Source organism: Cibotium barometz, chromosome 39, assembly GCF_041138505.1.
Source record: "Cibotium barometz isolate CiBa-2024 chromosome 39, ASM4113850v1, whole genome shotgun sequence".
Classification (NCBI taxonomy): Eukaryota; Viridiplantae; Streptophyta; class Polypodiopsida; order Cyatheales; family Cibotiaceae; genus Cibotium; species Cibotium barometz.
The window spans coordinates 37,504,983-37,527,626 of record NC_141084.1 but is presented as its reverse complement, the minus strand read 5'-3'; the positions used below and the strand labels follow the sequence as shown (position 1 = coordinate 37,527,626).

The window sequence follows — 22,644 nt, the reverse complement described above, 5'->3', positions numbered from 1 at the left end:
AATTTTGGTCCAACCAAATGCGAACGCATTATAAGTTGTCCGGCCACTTATTAACGAGTGTGGACCTACAAACCAATAAACCTTAGTAGTAAATGAAGTAAGCTGTAAATTGAGTGTGGATGCACTTACCACCTGCAAAACCCATAAGCCCACAGTTTTAGGCCCAAACAGGAGTGCACACACGTGTCCACAAGGTGCCCGGGCGTCCCCGGTCCCTCGGACTTCACAAGCCAAAATAACAAGCATTGTCCAGGCAGCAAGACAATGTCACACAAAGTAAAATAAAGTTATGGCATGCATCATTTATGCATTGTGCACATGTAAACTTGGAGAACCACCTATCATCATTCTTGTACTTGAAAATATTCCGCCTGCCATCATAACACACCATGTGTGCATGACCGGAATCCACACGGGCACCGCCCGAAAGTCCACAAATGTCCTGCCATGTCCTTGGACTCATATGCATCCACTCATATGATCCATACACATGCCCAGGTATAATACATACATGCATCCGCATGTTTCTAGGCCTGACACGCATCCGCATGTCCCTAGAATATAGGGGTTTGTGACACTCTCACCTGGGGGGGGGGGGATTGAAACAGCTCCATCTTGGCCTAAGACATAGTTGTTAGGTACGAAACGAAGGTACGAAAAACGATACCGGTACGGGACTTTTGAATTTTGAAAAATAAGTTCGATTGAGGTACGATCCACTTTAAAAAACACTTGAAAAAAAGATATTTGTACACATTTAGAGATGCAAAGTCTAGAGAAGTTGTAATTTGTCATATGACATAAACTTACAAAAACTCAAGAGTCAAGAACAATGAACACTGAACATGCCATAAATAAGAGTCGTGGCCCACGGCCTACAATAGGAAATACAAAAAAGTCATGCTTCCATCATCAGAGGCCAACCCAAAACTGCCCTCGATAAGGACATTGCCCTCGTCATCGTACTCGGGCTCTCTGATGCCTACGCTGGGAGCATCCTCTTCTTCAACAACTGCTAAAGTGCTCCTCGAAGTCGCAGGAGCCACGCCTCACATATGTAGCCACCAGGATCGAAGTAGGGCGCCGAACAGTGCATCCGCAACCTCCTACCTGTGTGCCACCTCTAGCTACGCAACCTCTACGAGTACGAGAAACTCGACGGTCAATCTTCTCTAGCTCCCTATAGAGATCGGCATATATGGCCTCCTCATCTGAATCTCGCTCCTTGTGGACACTCTTAAGCGTGTCCACTATCAACTTGAACTCATTGACATTCACCTAAAAGCAAAGTTCAAACATTTATAAATTATTAGACTGTAGTCATGCATTTACAAATCATTATTAATGAGTTGAACTTTGAACTCTGGATATCTCTACCTGTTTGGAGATCTCCATGTCATGCATCTTCTCCACCATGCGCATGTTAGCACGGCAATATACAAACCACTCTAACTGCATGGTGCTGAGACGGTTTCATATCTGTGTGTATGAGTGAGTAGGAACTCTCGTTCCTCTCACATGCCCCCAAAGAGCAATCCTATGAAAAATAAGAGTTAGAAATTAGAATGTAAGAACTAGTTAGTAGTTATGACTCTAGAGACTAGAGTATACACCATATATTCAATAGTCACCTGTGACAAGACTGTCAAAGCCACTTTTTGTACGTGAGCCATTTGATAACCAAATGACTCCCACCAAAAAAGTGACCGGACCATTGACTCCCTACTCGAGCAAAGTGGGTTCGTGAAAGCAGCTCCCCTCTGATCATTATACCGAATGAGCTCTTGGAGGAAGTCTCTTTGCTCGTGGATGGGAAGTATCCTTGGCAAGTACACATCCCGATCGGAAAGTAGCTCCTCATCAGAAAGTAGCTCCTCATCGGCGAAGTAGCTCCTCATCGGCGAAGAGCCTTGGTACTTTGTAAGTGGGATGCAACAAGGCCGCAAGACCATGGATAGGTCTATGCATCCATCGCCACCTCCTCTCCACAAGCGCCACAATCGAATCGTGTCGTGAAGTGAGTGGAGGCTCGATGGGATCCCTAGAATGCAAAAATTTCACTTTAAGGTTAAGTCTGTAAGGAACGGAAAGAGATTTAAAAACATGGGACATGGGTTTAACGAATCCCCTCCATAGGAGTGTCGGGGTCCTCCTCATCAAGCACGGTGGTCGCACGAATCTCCGCTAGAGCCTCTCGCATGAAGTGGGTGAGTAGCCCCAATGTGGAGCCCTCCGACCATGCGCAAAACCCTATACAAGGGAGTCACTGCAATGACAATGGCACGCACCTCACCCCAAAAGGACTCTCTCATGCATAGCCGTTGAAAGGCTCGGGCCTCGTCCGCACTAGTCACCAACTCCTCCCTTAGCCATGCGACGAAATCCCGAGAGACCACGGTCATGTGGAGCTTCGGTTGCACGTTGTATAGCCGCTCCAAGAGAAGCCACATGTAGGCAAACCGCGTGGTAGGTGATACCATGCCATTCACCATCATCAAGCGCAATGGTGCGCATCTCATGGTAGGTGATACCACGCCATTCACCATGGGATGGCCCCACCTCCGCAATGGCCTTCACCATTTTGTGCCATTGTGGAACCTTGAGCACATTGAAGAAGAGATTGCAATCTATCACCGTGCGTGCAATCTCCTCATTCGCGGCTTTCATCTTCGCCTAATGTTTGCACCGATGGCAGTTTGCCTCAAAACCGGAGAGCTCTCCTCCCTTGGCCTCTTTGATTGGAAGTTGGAACCGCCTAAGGCAGAGCTAGAGCCGGAGCCGGATGGGATGGGCGAAGGAGTCACAGATGCAGAGGTACCGGACATCGAAGCTCCCCCACGTCCACCTTTGCCTTGGTTGCGGATCAGCGAGTACTTCTTCACTATACCATCCACAATTTCTTGGGGAATCTCCTTAAACGGCACCAATTCCCCACCAAGCTTGGACACATGTGCAAGGAGCCTTGTGACGCTACTTGTGTAACCCTTCCCACAAAAGTTACACGTCCACTTCCATGACCCCAAATCACCGGTAGGTTTCTCACCGGTTGTGGTGTATAAGGCAACAGCCTCATGCTTTTCCTTTCCTCCAGACCTCATTGCCAAAGTGGCAAAGTCTAAAGAGAGAGAGAGAGAGAGAGAGAGCTTGAGAGAGAGAGAGAGATAGAGCCTAGAGGGAGAGGCTAGAGCCTAGCCTCTAGGTACTAGTAGGTAGTAGGCCCTAGAGGGCGGGACTCGGGAGAGAGAGAGAGAGAGAGAGAGAGAGAGAGAGCTTGAGCCTTGACTCTTGTCAGTTGAGCTTGAGCCTTGAAAGTTGAGGCTTGAGCCTTGAGAGAGAGAGAGAGAGAGATGAAATGAAATGAAATGAAATGAAATGATATATTAACGTCTCTAAGAGAGAGAGAGAGCTTGAGAGAGCTTAAGAGCTTGAGCTTGAGCCTTGAATGATGAGAGAGAGAGAGACCTTGAGAGCTCTTATACAAGGGCCAAGGCTCTAGCATGGAGGTGAAAGCCTAGGGCCTAAAGGGATGCAAAGGCCAAGGCCATGTGGCCCATGGCACATGTGACACACACGAAAAAACAGCTACAACAAACGGGAGACACGCGAAAAAACGGACGCAAAAAACGATAAAAAATGGGCCAAAAAAAGCGGTCAAAAACGGGCAATTTTTTTCAGGTCCGTTGTTTCGCTGACATCCCGTACGAAACGGTACGGCGGTACAACATTTAGTTCATTTCGCTGGACCGAAACGTCCGCCGGCGTGTAAAATGTTTCACATCAATTTCGCACTGCTCGTTTCGAACCGTCCCATACTTTACGTGGCTATGCTGCAGTATGTGTCCCGCAGACAACTATGTTGTACGAGCACACGCATATGCATGCTCCGGACTCCATCAATCACAGTAAAGGTATCTGTAAGAGGGGGGAATAGGTACCACAATAGAGGTATACATGAAAACAAAGAGCAACACCTCCAGACTGGAGACTACCATCTCTCCATCCTGGCCTTGATGGGCTGAGCCTCCAAGCTCCATCCTAGCTAGAGGCCAAAAATGGCTGAGGATGTCAATGATGCGGAGATCGTGGGAGAGCTGAACTGCCTAACCCTGAATGGCAGCTGCCACTAACTCAGGATCCCACTGTGTCCCGGGGGCTGCACTGAAGGGCAAAGATCATTGCGCCATTATCTGGCATAGAGGGCCTTGAGTGGAAACCACACATACCCGAACAGGAGCTACTATCTCCTCAAAAATGTAAGTCCCTCCCGTCGACAACAAACAGTAGTCCACAAACTGTACCGGAGAGGCAGATGGGGGAGGGAGGGGGGGCTCGGATCATAAAGGAGGGGTGGAGTGCGCTGCGGCCGGTATCGGTGACAAGACTAGGGGAGGAGGTGGGGGAGGCGGCGGCGAGAGAGGGCAGAGGGGCGGAGAGGCCGAGGAGGGGTGCTGCTGAGGGGGATCCATCGGAGAGGAAAGCTGGGGGGGGAGGGGGCCACCGGGGGGGCCGAGAGGCCGGCCGGCCTCTCAGAACATTGAGGGTCGGGGGGGTGGAATCTCAACGAGGGATCAGCCGCGCCGGAGGGGCCCGCTCTGGGACTGGAGAGGGCGCATCACCAACGGGAAAGTGCTGGGATAAATGCTCGTAACGGTTCTCTTACAGAACCGAATCCTCTGAGATCTACCAGCCTGGCACGCTTGACGGTGGCGCTCGGCTCTGGTGGTCATCTGGCAGCCGGGCGCGGTCCAACTGTCCGCTAGGTCACCCGGAGTCTGGGCTTGGTACTCTGCTCCCTGAGAGCCTACTCCTCTCTCTACCCCCTGGTGAGGGTCAATACGAGAACCAAGGGGAGGAACCACTGGAGGCGGTCTCCTCAACTGCCGCCGAGGGCAAGCTCTAACTAGGTGACCCATCTGTCTGCAAATGAAGCATTGGCCTGTGAGGCCAAATACTCCACGCGCTGTTGTATGGGGTCCCCACGGAGGCTAGGAATAGAAATACAATGAGGCCCCACAGATGCGAAGGGATGGAATCCTAGCTACCCTCGCAAGGGCCGAGGCAACGATTTGGGAGGAGGGGGAGGGGGACTCCATCACTCTCCCAATGGCACCACCAATCACCGGGAGAAGAGAAAGGTACTCCTTCCTAAGGCCTAAGAAGTAAACTGTCACTGGGAAGCCCAAAACGCTAGGCAATGGGTCAGACGCAGGATCGAAGCCATGTTTCCACCATGCAAAGAAGGCCTACGCCATACGCAGTGCAAGGGGACTCAACTACATGACTCGGTCTAACGCCGATGGCGAGTCGAACTCCACCTGGTAGTATCCGCACCCCAGAGGGTGAATATCAGTGATCTTTGTAGGTTCGCCGATGAGGCTGACCTGAAAGAGATCCCTGAGTTGTCCGTGCGCAAGGTGGCTACCAACAATTTTGCAAACCAGGGTGGAGGCCTCAAGTGAGGCAACAGTCGTGGCAAGAACCTGTAGATCCGCTTCGGAGAAGGAAATGCAAGCATCAACGGCTTCGTTCGTCGGGGATGACGGAGAGCTACCATGGAGTCCTCCTTAGGGTGAAGACCAGAATAAACAGAAGCTTGCCCAGTAAAATTGAAAAAGAAGCAACAACCTGCACGGGAGGGGAGCTACTTTATTCGAAATACCCCCAATTTTATGTGTACATGGGCTTTAACTTGCTATGAATGGCCCGAAATAAATTGAAAGAAGGAGAGTTTAATTAGAGGATTATCACCTTGATCTGAAAAAGGCCCAAATTTTGAAAACCCTAAAATTGCCGGTTTACAAATGATGTTGATGCCGCGGTATAAATAGAGTGGAGAAGGTTCAACTAGATGATTTTTCAGTATATAATAAAAAAGGCCCTTTTTTTAAATAAAAAAAATACCGTCTCCTCTGTTGAGCTTTGAGTGGTGCACACACGTCAAAGGAGAAGCTCAGTTGCAAGCTAGGCAAAAATGACGCATTTGTTGGATGGAGCTGACACAAGGGAGGTGGGCACTTAGGTGGGGCCACATGGCCTGAGGTGACTGGTATGATCAGCAGGGCGACCAGAGGCCAGCAAGTGGGCACAAGCAAGGGCTACAATTGGCGCATGGTGGCTGCAAACGGGGGAGATGCTAGTGCGTAGGTGTCACATGCACGCCCGTGCCATGGCTAACCCTGTGCAAGAACAGACTTAATCCCTGATTAGTGTAGCAGTTAGGACAGCATATAGTGTTAGAGCATCAGTAGTAGAAGTATTAATATTAGAAGAAGCATCATCAACTTCAGTAGCATTAGCAGCACATCATCAGCATGATCATCATCAGCAGCATAACCATCACCAACAGAAAGTATAAACGCAGCCTTTATGATATTGTTTGTCCAACAGAAGAAGTGGCCGACAACAAGGATCTCGCCGATTGCAAGCAGATCCATGCTATAGCCTCAGCAGAATATATACGCATTGCCATCATTTTCAGCATTACACAAGTCATTATTCAGTCATCATTACATCTAGCATCAAGTGGACACCTAATCTCTCTCTTCATCTCTCTCCTCTCTGTCTTAATCATATGATAATTACCATTAATGTTCTTAAGTATGCTTGGTGCTGTGGATCAGTACAACAAGGCTCCCGCGCATGCAACATTGGTATTAGGGCATTCAGACTCAGCCACTAAGCTATGTCCCAAGGAAGGTGCACAGTTCTAGCAGAAAGGATGCAGCAGGGTAGTAGATGGAGTGGTCTGCAAGAGGTGAAGCTAGAGGAAGCAGTTCCTGAGGGTAGGTACAGAGACCCAGTACCTCATTAAGCTCTCAAATCAGTTGCAAAGGCCTAGCAACATGCATGATCAGTTTCGGCAGGTGTCCCAACACTGTTTCAAGGTTAAGGGAAAGCAAGCATGGGGACAGCAATGAACAAATGCTCAGTTCTTCATCAAATAATTGGAGGTAGAGCTCAGGACTGAAGGTGTTCAGTCCAAAAACATCTTCAAAGTCAATAGAAGTCAAAGTCAGAAAGCAGTAGCTATTCAAAGTCAAGTCCAGGGAGGAAGGATGACAAGAGTGTCTACCCCGTCATCAAGTTTAGCAGAAGGGAGTGTCACGTACACGCCCGTGCCATGGCTAACTCTATGCAGGAACAAACTTAATCCATGATTAGTGTAGCCGTTAGGACAGCATATGGTGTCAGCATAAGTAGCATAAGTAGCAGAAGTATTAATATCAAAAGACGCATCATCATCTTCAGTAGCATTAGCAATACATCATCAACATGATCATCAGCATCAGCAAAATAGCATTGACATCATCAGCAGCCACTTAAGGAGGATATGGGGCCTGTCGGCTGGCAGCAAGGGTTCCATACAGCAGTCAGCTAAGGGGCCAGCCGACAGGTGTGGACAGGGCAAAAAGTATAAACGCAGCCTTTATGATATTGTTTGTCCGACAAAAGTGGCCGACAGCAGGAATATGGCCGACTGCAGTCTCAGCAGAATATATAAGCATTGCATCATTTTCAGCATTACACAAGTCGTTATTCAATCATCATTCCATCTAGCATCGAGTAGAAGATATGTAGAAGGGACGGGGTCAACCCCTTGGGGCTGACCAAAGTCCTGATTCATGTACAAGCATCAGTTACCTTTTTGTACCATATGAATAAAGAAAACCTGACACCTAATCTCTCTCTCCTCTGTCTTAATCATATGATAATTAGCATTAATGTTCTTCAGTATGCTTAGGGCTGTGGATCAGTACAGCAAGGCTTTTGCGCTTGCAAGAGTAGGCCGCGGGCTGGGGACAGCAGCGCATGCGGCACAGGCAGTCAGCTCACAAGTCGACGTTGACATGGCTGCTTCAAAAAAAGAACATTAAATAAGAATGCAACAAAGACATGGCGGGGGCTGAGTTCGAAGGCGACTGCGTGGATTTGGAGACAGCAAACAGCTGGTGAACAGCAGGTGGTGGGCGATGGAGAGGAGCTGCTGGAGGTGGTACTAGCAGCTTCAGTCAACAGGCAGAAGCTTTAGGGAAAAAGAAACGAAACCCTAAAACAAAGGTTGCTCTGATACCATGTCAAAGATTGAGGATTTGCTGCAGCATGGCTATGGTGGTTGATGCTAGGCTATGGAGGATAGAACTCCATCCTGTAGGTGTTGCTGTAGAGAGATAGAGAGAGAAGAGAGAGATGATGGAAGCACACAATATTGCACAACTCAATGATAGCTTGATTAGATGTGATATAAAGTACATCAAGTACATGCTTTTATAGGTTGCAATCCTTATCTTTTTACTCACACAAATCACTAACATATGGGGACATAACACATGGCACACACTTATCTTTCCAGATAAGAGGGTGTTCACACATGTAAGCACACTTACACTTATATGAGGTGTTTCACACCTAAATATGTGTGCACACCTATACAAACACATATAGATGATTACACACATACTGACAGGTATACATGGTGAACATTCAGGACACAAATACCCAACAAAAATCAGCGAGCATAGGCCTTTTCTGAAGGTGAAGCGGTTTCTAGAAAGACCACTACTCACTCACGGACGCTTGTTACCTCCTTTCCAAATGAAGAAGGTAACATGTCACCATTTAGCCGCCCATTTGGTCCATCTCCAATTCTAGTGCCATTTCTATGGGACTATCACTCCATAGAGCGGACAGATTTGTGCCATGTTCACATGAGGCCAGGCCGGTGTCTCATGTGAAAGGGCCAGTCACTTTGTGTCACATGGACGGGAGCCAATTTCATGCCATCCGTGTGTGACCAGGATCATGCCATATAGACGGGAGCCTGTATCGTGCCACCCGTGTATGGCCAGGACGGTTTCTTGTCCATGGGACTGTCACTCCATGGAAGGACCCATGTTTGTATCGCGTCTTGCCTATGGAACTGTTACCCTATAGGAAGGCCAGAGTTTTCACATTCTGTCGCACCAGTTTTGTGCCCGACTAGAATGTTTTGTACAAGTTTCATGAAAGGGAGATTTTGTCCATTACATGTGCACGTGCATTCATCTGTGCATGTCTAAAACTCTTTTCGCATGACTTGTATTTGTATATCTGCCTGCTATGATGTGCCACTTACTTAGCGGGGACGCCTGCCAGTGAGCCGTAAAGTTTGCCTTGTCTTTTGGCATGTTTTATTGCATGTGAACACGTGGTAAGTATTCTTTTTAACCCACTTTCTAAGGTTATATTTATAACTAATACTAACCTTTGTATTTATAAGGCTATGTATTCACATTCATTAAAGCTGTTAGCCATGGGCAATAATATGTGTGGGTGCCCAAAAATTCATTTGAAGAAAATCGTGTACTTGCCATGTAATTCTACTAGAAGGGGCCACGTAAGGGAAGGGCGTGGAGAGAAGAACCTTCGCCAACTTTTTCTCTCTCCTAGCAATCAAAGAAACTACTTTTCTGCACTTTTTCCTTCCCAACTCCATATCCAAGCTTGCTAAGGTGCTTCTCAAGCTTCCAAGAGTGTTTCCGGGTGCTAATCACTCTCCTACACACTCCCAATGAATGACATTCAGCAAAACAGCTCTCTTTCTTGCTGTAATTTCTGGTCTTTTTGTTGAAAACCCTAATTTCAGCCCTCCTTTCTCAAGTTGAATCATAGAGGACGCTTTCCCAAGGTTCCCTTCATCCTCTTGAAGACTTTTGTCACGAAGAAATGCGACAAATCGAAGATCTCATCACTCCAAGAACTTCCATCGCAAAGACTTCCGCTGTCATCGACTCTACTTGCAATTGGTGAGCTTTTATGCTTAAATATGGAAGCAAGTAGCACGAGGGAGGAACCGGATTACAAGATCACATTAGGAAACATGGACACTTGAGAGGGTAGTGTGAGTTGCAAGCATAGTCACAGGAGACGGGGGGGAAGAGTGCTTGGAACGGAGGGACCCCAAAACGGGAAGGACTGGCGACGGGGACGGCAGGGGACAGACGGACGTCCCCTAGGAAGTGTCACTCACATGGGACCGGGACGGGGACGTCTTCAGGAACGGGGACGCCGGTGGGGGACGGCAAGGAGCCATTGCGTAATTTTCTGCCTGTTTTTCTGCCGTTGCGTTCGCCGTTTCTAGCCATTTATGGCTATTGGCTTGGCCATTTATGGCTTGGTCTTGGCCCTTGAGCCTTGAGGCTTCGCCCTCTCTCTCTCTTGCCTATCTATATAAGAACAAGCCTCTACAAGGCTACAAGCACACACAACTTTCAAGCTTTCAAGCTTCTTTTAGCTTCCAACTTCCAAGTTCCAAGCCTCTCTCACAAGGCCCGCGGGCCGCCGCCCTACTATCTAGACTCTCTCTCTCTCTCTCTCTCCCTCAAGCCTCTTGAGTCTTCCAACTTCCAGGCTCTAGGCCTCTCTCTCTCTCTCTCTCTCTCTCTCTCTCTCTCTCTCATTCCTCAAGGCTCAAGAGTCGAGCCATCTTCAACCATGGCATCCTCCTCACATGCCGGGGCTTCCCGTAGAAGGACAACGGGATGGACATGGTGGGAGGAGGTTAACTACACCCCATCCGCTCATGGAGGCAGTTCTCGGCCATGGGTATGCAAGCTTTGCCCGTACCAGCGAACGGGTGGCGCCGACAAAGTGCGAGCCCACCTCTTGCATGAGAGTGGGCATGAGGTTTTGCACGAATGTCACGCCCGAGAAGAGACGGGAACTTCTTGACAAGCTTAGCGTCTACGAGGCGGTCGAAGCGACAAGGAGGACACCACGATGGCCGTGGATCCCACGACGATGGGGAGAGGAACTCAAGCCTCTACAATGGAGTCACCCTCCCCAAATATTTCATGATGTCCTTGGTAGGGTGGGCACCCATTATGGGCACCCACGACAAAATCTTATGTGTGGGGGTGGGTGCATGGCCACCTACCCACCCCTCACCTTGAGACTTTGGAACTGGCCGCCTCCATGCAACTGTGGTGGGCCGACCAGCTGTTTATCATGCACCCGCTTCCATCGCTTAGGAGTGAGCCTCCTCTTGCTTATATTCAGTTGCGCACAGCCGAATCAGCATCATCTCTCCGCCTGTCCTCTCCAACACTGCACGACTAGTCGACTGTACTGCTGGGCTGCGCCCAGACAGCAGGGGGCTACACCCATATACCTATTCCCTTGGAGGCGGCTGCGCCCACTCTACAGGCAGCTACACCCAGACAGCAGGCGGCTGCGCCCATAAACCACTCCACTCTGCAGACGGCTGCGCCGGACACCTCTCCACTTGCTGACGGCTACGCTCAGATCTCCAGGCGGCTGCGCACTCTTCTCTCTTGCCAGCAGGCTGCTGCGCCTTGGTGTCCTTCTCTAGCAGCTGCACTTAGGCGCCTCTAGTATTTGTCTTCCACTAGCGAGCTACAGGTAAGTGGATTGAGATTTAAGCAAAGGACTTTGATGTAAATCTGATAAGGGTTACTCTCTGCTGCTAACACCCGTTCAGTGCCGGGTAGTCCAAGCTTCTGGAGAACCACGGTCCATGGGTGCCGAGATCGGGAGAGCCAGGCGCTAGGACCGTAGAGACTAGACTACTAAAGTGGATTGCTCTCCTTCGAACGTCTACTTCGAGTCTCTTGTTTGGTAACTGTATAGATCTCAGTTGTACATGGACATCATCTGGTTCATTGAACCCATGGAGCATTGTATCTTTTAAATACTCCTAATAATATATCATATATTGAGGGGGGGGTCGGCCCGTTCCGGCCCCAATGCTGGTGTCCCTTGATCAACATTTCATTTCATTTCAGTTTTCAATTGTTATTAAGTTGTCCATTCAAATTGTGATATTTAAGTTGTGCTATTACGCGTGTGGGTGTCCAACGGTGTCTATTCCCACTTGACGGAATCGGTTTCATTGGTATCAGAGCACGGTTATTTCCCTCTTCTTAGTGGGGAAACGAACCTGTGTATTGGACACCCCGCTTCTAGCACACTTAACACAATGGACAGCCAAGGCAACCCTTTGGAAGTGCCTAATTCGAGGGGCCCATCTAGTGCCTCGCGTGGTTCTGATGCTTTACAGGGAAGGCACAAGCCCCTTGAGAGGGTAAATGATAGTGATTCAAGGGGACAACCGTCTCGTGGAAAGACAGTTATGCAAGAAGAGGAGCCTGATGCAATGAGGGTTGAATTAGAGCATATGAGAAAGCTTTCGCAGGCACAAGAGCAAGAGCTAAAATTTCTGCATGAAGATCCCCATGTGCAAAGTGCCATTGAAGCCAGGAAAGCCGATGCAATGGTAGACATGACTTTTGAGTCCATGGCACGAGAAGTGGGCAAGAAGCCAAGGGAGTTGGCACTTTCCTACCTCCTCCGCAAAGGTGACATCAAAGAGGGGCAAGATGGAGAGCTGAAATTCAGAAATCCACCTCGCTTGAAACATGGAGATCCCACATCTCGAAGGTTGAGGTCTTTTATGCAAAGGGAAGAGGTGACAGTCACCTCTCGTCATGCATCTTCTCCCCAAGGCACAAAGGGTGACAGGTATATGTATGCTAGTGCTCATACAGGGCATGATGATCACATGTATTCTAGGCATCTGATTCTCAAGTTCGTGGAGCACATGCCACCGTGCTTCATGAAACTTCCATGATGGCCCATGGAGCCCATGCAGATAGGGCTACCCCGTTGGATAAGGGGAAAAGAAAAAGAGAGGACCATGAGCCTCATGCCAGAAAGCTCAAGGAATTTAAAGCAGGTGACAAGTCCGTTAAGTTTGATGTTTTTCATGGAGAGCATGATGCTTCCAAAGTGTTAGCATTTGTGGCACAGTTTGACATTGCTTTTAGCGATGAGGACTTCACTGAGAAATCTAAAGTACGCCATGCTAGCATGTTCTTGAAGGGGACCGCTGCTCATTGGTGGATCACTGAAAAGATCCCCAAAGACCCCATTTGCACCTGGAAAGAGTTTAAGAACAGATTTTATGCTCAGTTCTTGCCACCTAATGCGGAGCAAACTCTCACCCAAAAGTGGAATAGACTTGAGCAAAGAGATAATGAAAGTGTGCAACAGTATGTCAATAAGTTTTGGAAAGTGTTGCTTGAGGTAACTCCTTTTATGCAAATCACTGAGGATGAAAGAAAGAGGAAGTTTCGCTCCGGATTGCAACGAGCTTATCGTTCGGGCATTGAATTGCACGCAAAACATACTTTGCAACAGCTTATAGCCTCTGCTCTTGCTACGGAGCAGTTGGTGCTCAAAATTAAGCAAGATCAAGGGGGTTCAAAGGGCAAAGATAAGGCTGTCCCAAATCTGCAAAAAGGTGGACAGCCACCTAAGAAGAGCTTCCGAGAGATCCAAAAGGGAGGTAGAGATGAAAATACCTCATTCATGGATAGTGTGCTCAAGAAGAACAGGTTTGGCTTGACGCCTGAGCAAAGGGAGCAATATACGAAAGAGGGGAAATGTTTTACATGTGGAAGCAAAGAGCATATGTTTCCGCAATGCCCCAAACGTAAGCAAGAGGCAAGAGGACAAGCAGTCTAAGCCTAATGTGCATGCAGTTCCCAATATGCAGGGTAGTGTTGATCATGCTGGCAAAGAGGAACATTCCATCCCTATTGTATCACATCCATATTAATAAAGCAATAAAGAAGAATTTGGTAGCAGATGCATTATCCAGGAGGCCTTATGTGGCTGCAGTTTCAGTGGCCTCTCATGGGGACTTATCTGCTATGCGAGATTTGTATCATTTGGATGCTGATTTTTGCCATATATGGACTGATTTGATGGCTGGTCACTCACATGCCTCTTATGTTATCAACGAGGGTTATCTTATGAAGGATAACTACCTATGTGTGGTGAAGGATTTGCGTCCAAAGGTTATGGAGGAATGTCACGCTCCACCTTAAGCTGGTCATAGAGATATCATGCCCACTACACGCATGATTGAGAGAGATTTCTTTTGGCCAAGCATGCGTAAAGACATTGAGGCATATGTACGTGCATGTATTACTTGCCAAAAGGTGAAATTTGACAAGCAAAAACCTCCAGGTTTGCTTCAGCCATTGCCTATTCCCTCGTCGCAACCTTGGGAAAGTATTACTATGGATTTTATTATGGACTTGCTTAGATCCCAGCATGGGAATGATGCTATTTCGACCATTGTGGACAGGTTTAGCAAGCAAGCTCATTTCTTGCCCGTCAAGAAAACCATTAAAGTTGATCATATGGTAAAGCTTTTTCTTGCTAATATTTTCAAACATCATGGTATGCCTAAATCCATTGTTGGGGATAGAGATCCCAGGACTACGAGCCTCTTTTGGAGGGCTTTATTTGATAACATGGGCACTAAACTTGAGTTTTCACCAGCTTATCATCCCCAAACGGATGGCCAAAGTGAAGCTGCAAATTCAGCCGTGTTGGATTTGTTGAAGTGTTATGTGACACATCAAAAGACTGCATGGGAGAAGTATCTTCCACTTGTTGAGTTTGCCTACAACAATACGATTCATGCCTCCATGGGAAAGGCCCCGTTTGAGATTATCTATGGCAGAGTAGATGAGATTTTTGCAGCTGATGAGTATGTACGTGACTTGGATGTAGCCTTTGCTCAGGTCCACACAGCCATTGCAAGGTCACAAGATAAGCATAAAATGGCTGCTAACAAGCATAGAAGGGACATGCAAGTCAAAGAAGGTGATTGGGTTTTGCTGAAATTTGAGAAAGCTAGGCTTCGGAAGAGGCCAGGACGAGAAGGATCATATCCTAAGCTTTCTCCTCACTATTATGGACCCTTCAAGGTGATTCAAAAGATCAATGAAGTCTCTTACAGGCTTGCTTTACCTAGTCATTGGAAGATTCACAATGCATTTCATGTGTCTTTTGCGGAAATATGTTGGGCCAGATCCTGACGAGCCTGTCACAGAAGATCCGCCAGAGATTGATGAGCTTGAGGAGATCCTCCAGCCAGAACAGATTGTCTTTCACAAGGAGAGGAAGCTACCTGCAGGAAAGCTATCCAGGAGATACCTTGTGAAGTTCAAGAATTATTTGCCCATTGATGCAAAGTGGGTAAACGAGGATTATTTTGTTGATTACCCACAACTGTTGCAAGCATATCTTGAGGCTTTTCACTTGAGGACAACTCTTTAGAAGCCCGGGGGGATGTCACCAATTGGCCGACCATTTGGTCCATCTCCAGATTTGTGTCTCGTTCACTTGAGGCCAGGCCGGTGTCTCATGTGAAGGGGCCAGTATTTTTGCATAACATGGACGGGAGCCAGACTGGTGCCACCCGTGTGTTAGCAGGATGGTGTCGTATGGACGAGAGCCAGACTGGTGCCACCCGTGTATGACCTGGACAATGTTCTATCCATGGGATTGTCACGCCATGGAAGAGCCAGTATTTGTGCCGTGTCTTGCCTATGGGATTGTCACTTCATAGGGAGGCTCATGCCTGGATCTGTGTCTTACCTATGGGACTGTCACTCCATAGGAAGACCGGGATTTATGTTTTCTGTCGTGCCATCATTGTGCCCGACATAAATGTTTAGTACTTGTTCCATGAACAGGAGATATGTCCATGTTACTGTTTGCACATGCATTCATGTTTTGCATGTTTGGAACTGTTTTTCGCATGACTTGTATTCTTGTGTTTGCCTGTTTGACGTGCCACTTACTGAGCAGGGACGCCTACCAATGAGTCGTGACGTTTGCTCTGTCTTCTGACGAGTTTTGTTGCGTGTGAACACGTGGTAAGTGTATTGCACTTGTTTATTTTATAGCATTCTTTTTTAACCTTTGTTTTTATAATGTTGCAGGTTCACACTCATTAATGAGTGGACACCCTCCCCAAATATTTCATGATGTCCTTGGTAGGGTGGGCACCCATTATGGGCACCCACGTATGGGTCAAGGTGGGGAGGGAAACCCCTCACTTAATCTTATGTGTGGGGGTGGGTGCATGGCCACCTACCCACCCCTCACCTTGAGACTTTGGAACTGGCCGCCTCCATGCAGCTGTGGGGGGCCGGCCAGTTGTTAGTCTGTTTATCATGCACCCCCTTCTATCGCTTAGGAGTGAACCTCCTCTTGCTTATATTCAGCTGCGCACAAGCGAATCCGCATCATCTCTCCGCCTGTCCTCTCCAACGCTGCACGATTGGTCGACTGTACTACTGGGATGCGCCCAGACAGCAGGCGGCTGCGCCCATAAACCACTCCACTCTGCAGACGGCTGCGCCGGACACCTCTCCACTTGCTGACGATTGCGCTCAGATCTCCAGGCGGTTGCGCACTCTTCTCTCTTGCCAGCAGGCTACTGCGCCCCTGGTGTCCTTCTCTAGCAGCTGCACTTAGGTGCCTCTGGTATTTGTCTTCCACTAGCGAGCTACAGGTAAGTGGATTGAGATTTAAGCAAAGGACTTAGATGTAAATCTTATAAAGGTTACTCTCTGCTGCTAACACCCGTTCGGTGCCGGGTAGTCCAAGCTTCTGGAGAACCACGGTCCATGGGTGCCAAGATCGGGAGAGCCAGGCGTTAGTACAGGAGCGCTTGTTTGTGCGTGGTCCCGGAACACTAGTGGGGCGCTCTCTGCGGATTCCAGTGAAGGCACAAGACCGTAGAGACTAGACTACTAAAGTGGATTGCTCTCCTTCAAACGTCTACTTCGAGTCTCTTGTTTGGTAACTGTATAGATCTCAGTTGTACATGGACATCATCTGGTTCATTGAACCCATGGAGCATTGTATCTTTTAAATACTCCCAATAATATATCATATATTGAGGGGGGATCGGCCCGTTCCGGCCCTAGTGCTGGTGTCCATTGATCAACATTTCAGTTTTCAGTTGTTATTAAGTTGTCCATTCAAATTGTGATATTTAAGTTGTGCTATTACGCGTGTGGGTGTCCAACGGAGTCTATTCCCACTTGACGAAATCGGTCTCTCTCTCTCTCTCTCTCTCTCTCTCTCTCTCTTCTATTTACGTTTTTGCATCAACATGTTCTAGATATTATTTAGGACTGAAAGAAGCATCTCAGAGCTTCCGCATGTAACATTGGTATCAGAGTATCAGGCTTAGCAAGGCTAAACCCTGATTCAGTCCCATATGAAGGTGTATAGGTCCAAGGTACAGGAAAGTGCACAGGTACGAGGCCCAAGGCAAGGAACACAAGACAAGGAAGAACTCCCAGGAGGTTGGTTGGTGGTGTTCCACAAGGAGATGGCAGTCCTGTGAGCCAAGGAAAGGTTTTCGAGCAACGGTTCCAAGGGAGGATGGTCCTCCTGTTAAGAAATGTATCTCACGTCGGATAAGCCCCTATTGATTATTAATGGGTCGGCCATCTCTACCTATGGGATATATAAACAACCCTATGCCCCCATTGTAAAAACCAACTATTCATTGCTAAAGTTAGCTGTTCGTCAACTTTTCTCTCTCTCTGCGCCAATTTCTCCCTCTACGTGTGTATGAGTGTGGCTTCCGCATGCACCAATCTGACATGGTATCAGAGCTTCTGGCTCAATAATCCTCAAGCGCAGGTAGGAGCAGTTGAGAACAAGAGCTGCGTTGGCTTGCATGCTGTATTGGCGGCGATCGTGAAAGGTGGTGTGTGCTGCTGGCTGTGCTTCTGCTTCGCTGTTTGCAGACAGCCGCTCGTGTGTGCTGTGCTTCAGCTTTGCTACAGACAAGGCGAGGAGGGGCTGGGGCAGCACTGTGAACACATTGGCGACGGCGTGGTCGACGGCGTCTGGTGGTGGAGGCTTGAGCCTGGCTTCGGGTGACACGTGGGTGCTTATGGTGGGCACTCGCTGGTCCGGATGAGTCTGAGGAGCAAAGCGGCCGTGCGAGCATATCTGGCGAGGGGCGAGGAGCACTACGTGTCTCACTAATCCCCCACTACAAGTGCAGTTGATCATTGTCATGCCTCTGCTAGTCCAATGCGGCCTTGCAGCCTGGCACACTTCTATTTAACAAGGCACAAAGGGAATTTGTAGGAGCAAGCGATCAAGTGCAGCGTTAAAAATTTTGACTGTTACAAGAGGAGGAACGAGAAGTGTGTCGGCTACGGAGAGGAGGTTTGGTTCGACCGAGATCTTGGACGGAGTTTATGAGATGGGTCTCCCGTGTTCAAGCAAGGACGACAAACTGAATGGCGACAACTATGCGCATTGGAATTTGATCATGAGGCTATGGTTTAGCAGAAAAGGCTTATGGGACATTGTTGATGGCTCAGAGGAACGTCCCCGAAGGGATAGCAATCGGTTCACACGTCTTCAGGAGGAGGAGTTTCTCAAATCTCTTGTGGATTGGGATGCTCACAATGCGAAGGCGATGTCGGCGATTGCAGAATCTCTCACCAAGGAAATTTCCCCTGCCATTCAGACTTTAAAGACTGCCAAGGAAATGTGGTCAAAGCTTGCAGGAATGTTTGATCGAGACTCAACAATGCGAGCAGTAACCCTTCTCGGCCAGTTGTTTTCCATCAAGTTTGAAACCGGGACCTCTATGCAGTCACTTCTAATGAAGGCAAAGGTTATCCATGATCAGTTATCGGCTATGAATAGTGCATTAACTAGTACCCAGTTAGCTGCCTTGGTTCTTACGAAGTTGCCTGAGGAGTACGAGATGGTCTCAAGGGCATTACGCTTACAAGTCACGAAGGAAAAGCTGGAATTTGATGATCTCAGCTCTTTTCTCATTGAGGAGGAAGCAGTGCTCATTTCCCAAGGCAAGATTCGAGTTCCGAAGGATGTAGAATCGGCACATGCTGCATCGGAATCCAATAAGAAGTCTAGGAGCCGTTGTTATAAGTGCGGAAAGCGAGGGCATTTGGCTCGGGATTGCAAATCCAAAGCTAAAGCTCAAGGCTCGACGAATGACAAAGGCAAAGGCAAAGCTGACAAGGATGATAGTGACAGTGATTCTACTAGAGATGCTACGGCGTCGGCCGGTGTGGCGAGGACTACACTGGCACATGCTCCAGCATTCTAGCTTGGTGGATGGATGCTACCACGTGCTTCAGCCAGAGAGAGGCATGTGAGTGGCAGAGAGGGGCAGTCTGTGCTCCCGTTTTGATGACTTGGACCCGTGTGTCGGAGTTCAATTTCTAGGTGTTTGGATTCGTGTGTCAGAATTCAAAGCACTAGGCATCTGGCAAGGAACCAACATGGCGTATAAAACACTATGGATATGCTGCAGTCATTCATTGTTGTTTTCGGGATTATGGACAGGGTGTGTACCAAAGTTCATTATCTTGTGGAGTTTTTTTTTGGACGTGATGTGTTCACTGTTCATGAATGGGGATTCTTGGACGTAGTGTGGTCTACAGTTCAATGTTCTTTGAGGCAATTGGTGCTCAAGATGGCATTTTTGGTGGTGACAAGCTGGTGGTTGCAAATCCGAGGTGTACCTAGTGGTTGGCCACTGCTGGGGTGTCCATGGTAGCTTCTTCATCGACTTGGTATTCCTACTTATGCCCACTATGAGCTACACAGAGGGTGTTAAGAAATGTATCTCATGTCGGATAAGCCCCTATTGATTATTAATGGGTCGGCCATCTCTACCTATGGGATATATAAACAACCCTATGCCCCCATTGTAAAAACCAACTATTCATTGCTAAAGTTAGCTGTTCGTCAACTTTTCTCTCTCTCTCTCTGCGCCAATTTCTCCCTCTACGTGTGTATGAGTGTGGCTTCCGCATGCACCAATCTGACACCTCCAAGGGGTGGAGTGAGAGTGCCAGACTCATTTCTCAGAAATGAAGACCAGGACGGTTTCAAAGACAGGGCAGGGGGCAGGAACGGAATGGGGACTGGATGGAACAGATGCATAGATCTTCTTGAGAGTTAGAGTGGATTTGGAAATCGGGCTGAGTATTCAGTGAAAAGGTTGCCAGAGTAGGAAGGATGACAGAGGGACTCCGGGAATAGAATGGGATGATGACAGTCATCCAAGAAGCGGATTGGAATCCCGTCATCAAGTTTAGCAGAGGGGATGTCATGTGCAAGACATGCACCGGCGGAGCTCAGAGGCTAAACCCTAAAAGGGCAACAAGATAAAGAAGAAAAGATTAGAACAAAACTAGATTTTTGGAGCATATACTGTGGAGTATCTTGTGGAAGGACACAAGGGCTGTCAGCCAAGACAATTACATGCTTCTAGACATATCTTGTGGAAGGACACAAGGGCTGTCGGCCAAGACAATTACATGCTTCTAGACATATGCTTGGAATCTGGTTGCAAACCAAACACTTAGGACACCTGACATCATTCCAGAGGGAGACTCACGGTACGGACTCGCACTCCTTCATGTGCGGGACAATGCACACCTAACTAAGACCATGTACACGACTTGTACACCTGACCTTGAACGCTTAGAGTGGAACCCTAGCGGACTTGTCCCGGACTAGGGCTCACATGGGATCAGTTTCCACCCCAGATCCTACACCTGTCCCTATGTAGCATCCAAGTGCGGGATGCACGTGACACTAGAGCAGCTTCCGCCCCAAGAAGATATCCTTCTTTCTCTCGCTCTTAGCCCATCGAAGCTTGGTTGTGGGCACGTGGTTAGCAAACACCAGCAGACTAGTACGTTGTTGCCACTATAGCAGCAACCTTGAGGAGAGCCAAAGACATTGCCTGTGGAATTTCCCTAAGGCAAAGCAAGTATGGCATTGCATCCTCCGCCTATTTACCTTCAATTCGAGCACCACCCACACCATCACATGAGGGGTTGTAGCTTGGGTTACAGAGGACTCGAGGAGGATGTGGCCTTATTTTAGAGGGCACGGCCTTATTTTATAAGGATGATGGACGAGGCCTTTGGATTGAGTCTCATCCACATGCACATCTCTGTGTGACAACTCCACAATCACATACTAGCTCGCAATGGGAGATCATCACTAGCATAGTAGCTAGGCACATTTGGCGAGCCGGATGCAACAAGACCATTGACACCCTGATTACCCCATAGCTGAGGTCATCCATTCCATATGGGAGGACCTCGTACACACCCTCCAATTTTGTTTTGAGTTGACAGGTGCGCGTGCAACAACGAAGTGAGGCCTTCTTCTAAGCCTGGACCCCCCAACCCTTGAGTTCTTGGCACCAAAGGCTCCCACTGTGGCTTTTTCCTCCACCTCCAATTGTAGCGTCCCTCCCATAGAGTGGCTAGCCGAGGAAGAGTCCCCCCTTCCTTATCTCATATGTATATTTGGACTTTCTTTTAGCAGTGTTGTATTCAGCCGTACGGCTGATAGAAGGATTTTTCTGTTGGGAAAAAAAAAATAAGATCCAGGTAAGGGCTTAGTGGGTTACCCGTTTACGAGAAGGAAAAGAGTCCGAGGTAGGAGAGGTTGCGAGGGAACCTTCGAGATTATCAGCTGCTGCTGCTAGTACAGTAGCGGACCTGCTTCTTCTGCTCTTCAAAGAACCTGCCTCATGTTGAAGAGAGAAGGGTTCCCGCACACACACAAGGGAGGTGGACTGCGAGAAGGTCGTCACAGGCAGACACACCAGAGAGGACGCCATAGCCACTTCACAAAGATGGAGACGTGTGCGTCGTATGCCGCCTGTTCAAACCTCCATTAAGGATGGATAAGCAGCCAACACAAAGTCTCTGATAAAAATTTATTTTTTTTGGACCAATATATATATATATATAATTCAAAAAGCATTACATCCTTTCAGCCTGGATGATTTCTCTCCCAAGAAATCTGATAACCAAATAGAATGCAGGCTTCCACCACAGCCTCAATGGTGCATCCCCTAGGAGCATGTTTCTCCAACACATCACCTCTTTTGAACCAAATTTTGACCGTTAGTCTGGTGCCAGCTAGGTTCTCAATAAAGGCAACAAAAGCGTAACTTGTTTGCTTCACCTTCTTGTACCATCTCTTAGTTTTAGGTCCACATTTGACTTGTACCATCTCTTAGTTTTAGGTCCACATTTGACTGGTTTGGCTTCCAACTTCAGCATTGCAAGGCCTTGAAAACAAGTACACCACACACAGTTAGGCAAAGCCCAGTATGAATGCAAGTCACACCCAAAGGAAAAGGATCAAGTGATGGCTGACTGCAGAACCTGAATCATCTGAACCAGCTCTACCCCATTCAACTTGTTAACCAAGCATATAGACCAACACATGCATATACACTTATGCATCAACCCAATTCCTGTGTCATAAGCTTTTTGAAAAACAATACAATTTCTGAAATTTCAAATCTCCCACAAATAGCAGAATCTGACTATATTAAAAATCAAATCAACATGTCCAACATTGGTTGCCCATCTTCCTAGTAACCAATCCCCCCATTGTCCTTGAACCCCTAAGTTACAATGGATCCATTTCCCAATCTTGAACCAGGCACCCCTAATGGCAGGGTAGTCCCAAAATGCATGCTTCCCATCTTCCAAAGCAGTCTTACATCTAGGACAGCATCCATTTGTAAAATTCCTCTGTACCAATTTAGAACCAATAGGCAAGGCTTCCATGCACACTCTCCACAGAAAACCTAAGATTTAGTAGGCATTGCAATCTCCCATATTGCCTTCCATTTCCTTCTCCAACAGCTAGAACTCTAGCTCACTCTCCATATTTTATTACAATAGATGGCATTATCCTCACACATTCTCAATGCATTGTACAGAGCCTTGGTTGTAC

General features: G+C 47.9%; 1 protein-coding gene across 2 annotated transcripts in view; it reads right to left on the bottom strand.

The window, feature by feature from the left end:
- Positions 1-21,607, bottom strand: part of LOC147616049 (small ribosomal subunit protein cS23z-like) — a 34,471-nt gene extending 12,864 nt beyond the window's left edge. Inside the window, exon 1 of one of the 2 annotated variants that reach the window (XM_086778062.1) lies at positions 21,299-21,607. In XM_086778062.1, coding sequence (XP_086634188.1) covers positions 21,299-21,511 — 213 coding nt within the window. In that variant the 5' untranslated portion in view covers positions 21,512-21,607. The remainder of the gene's footprint in view (positions 1-21,298) is intronic. The other variant, XM_086778063.1, reaches the window with a different exon arrangement.
- Between the last annotated feature and the right edge of the window lie 1,037 nt (positions 21,608-22,644).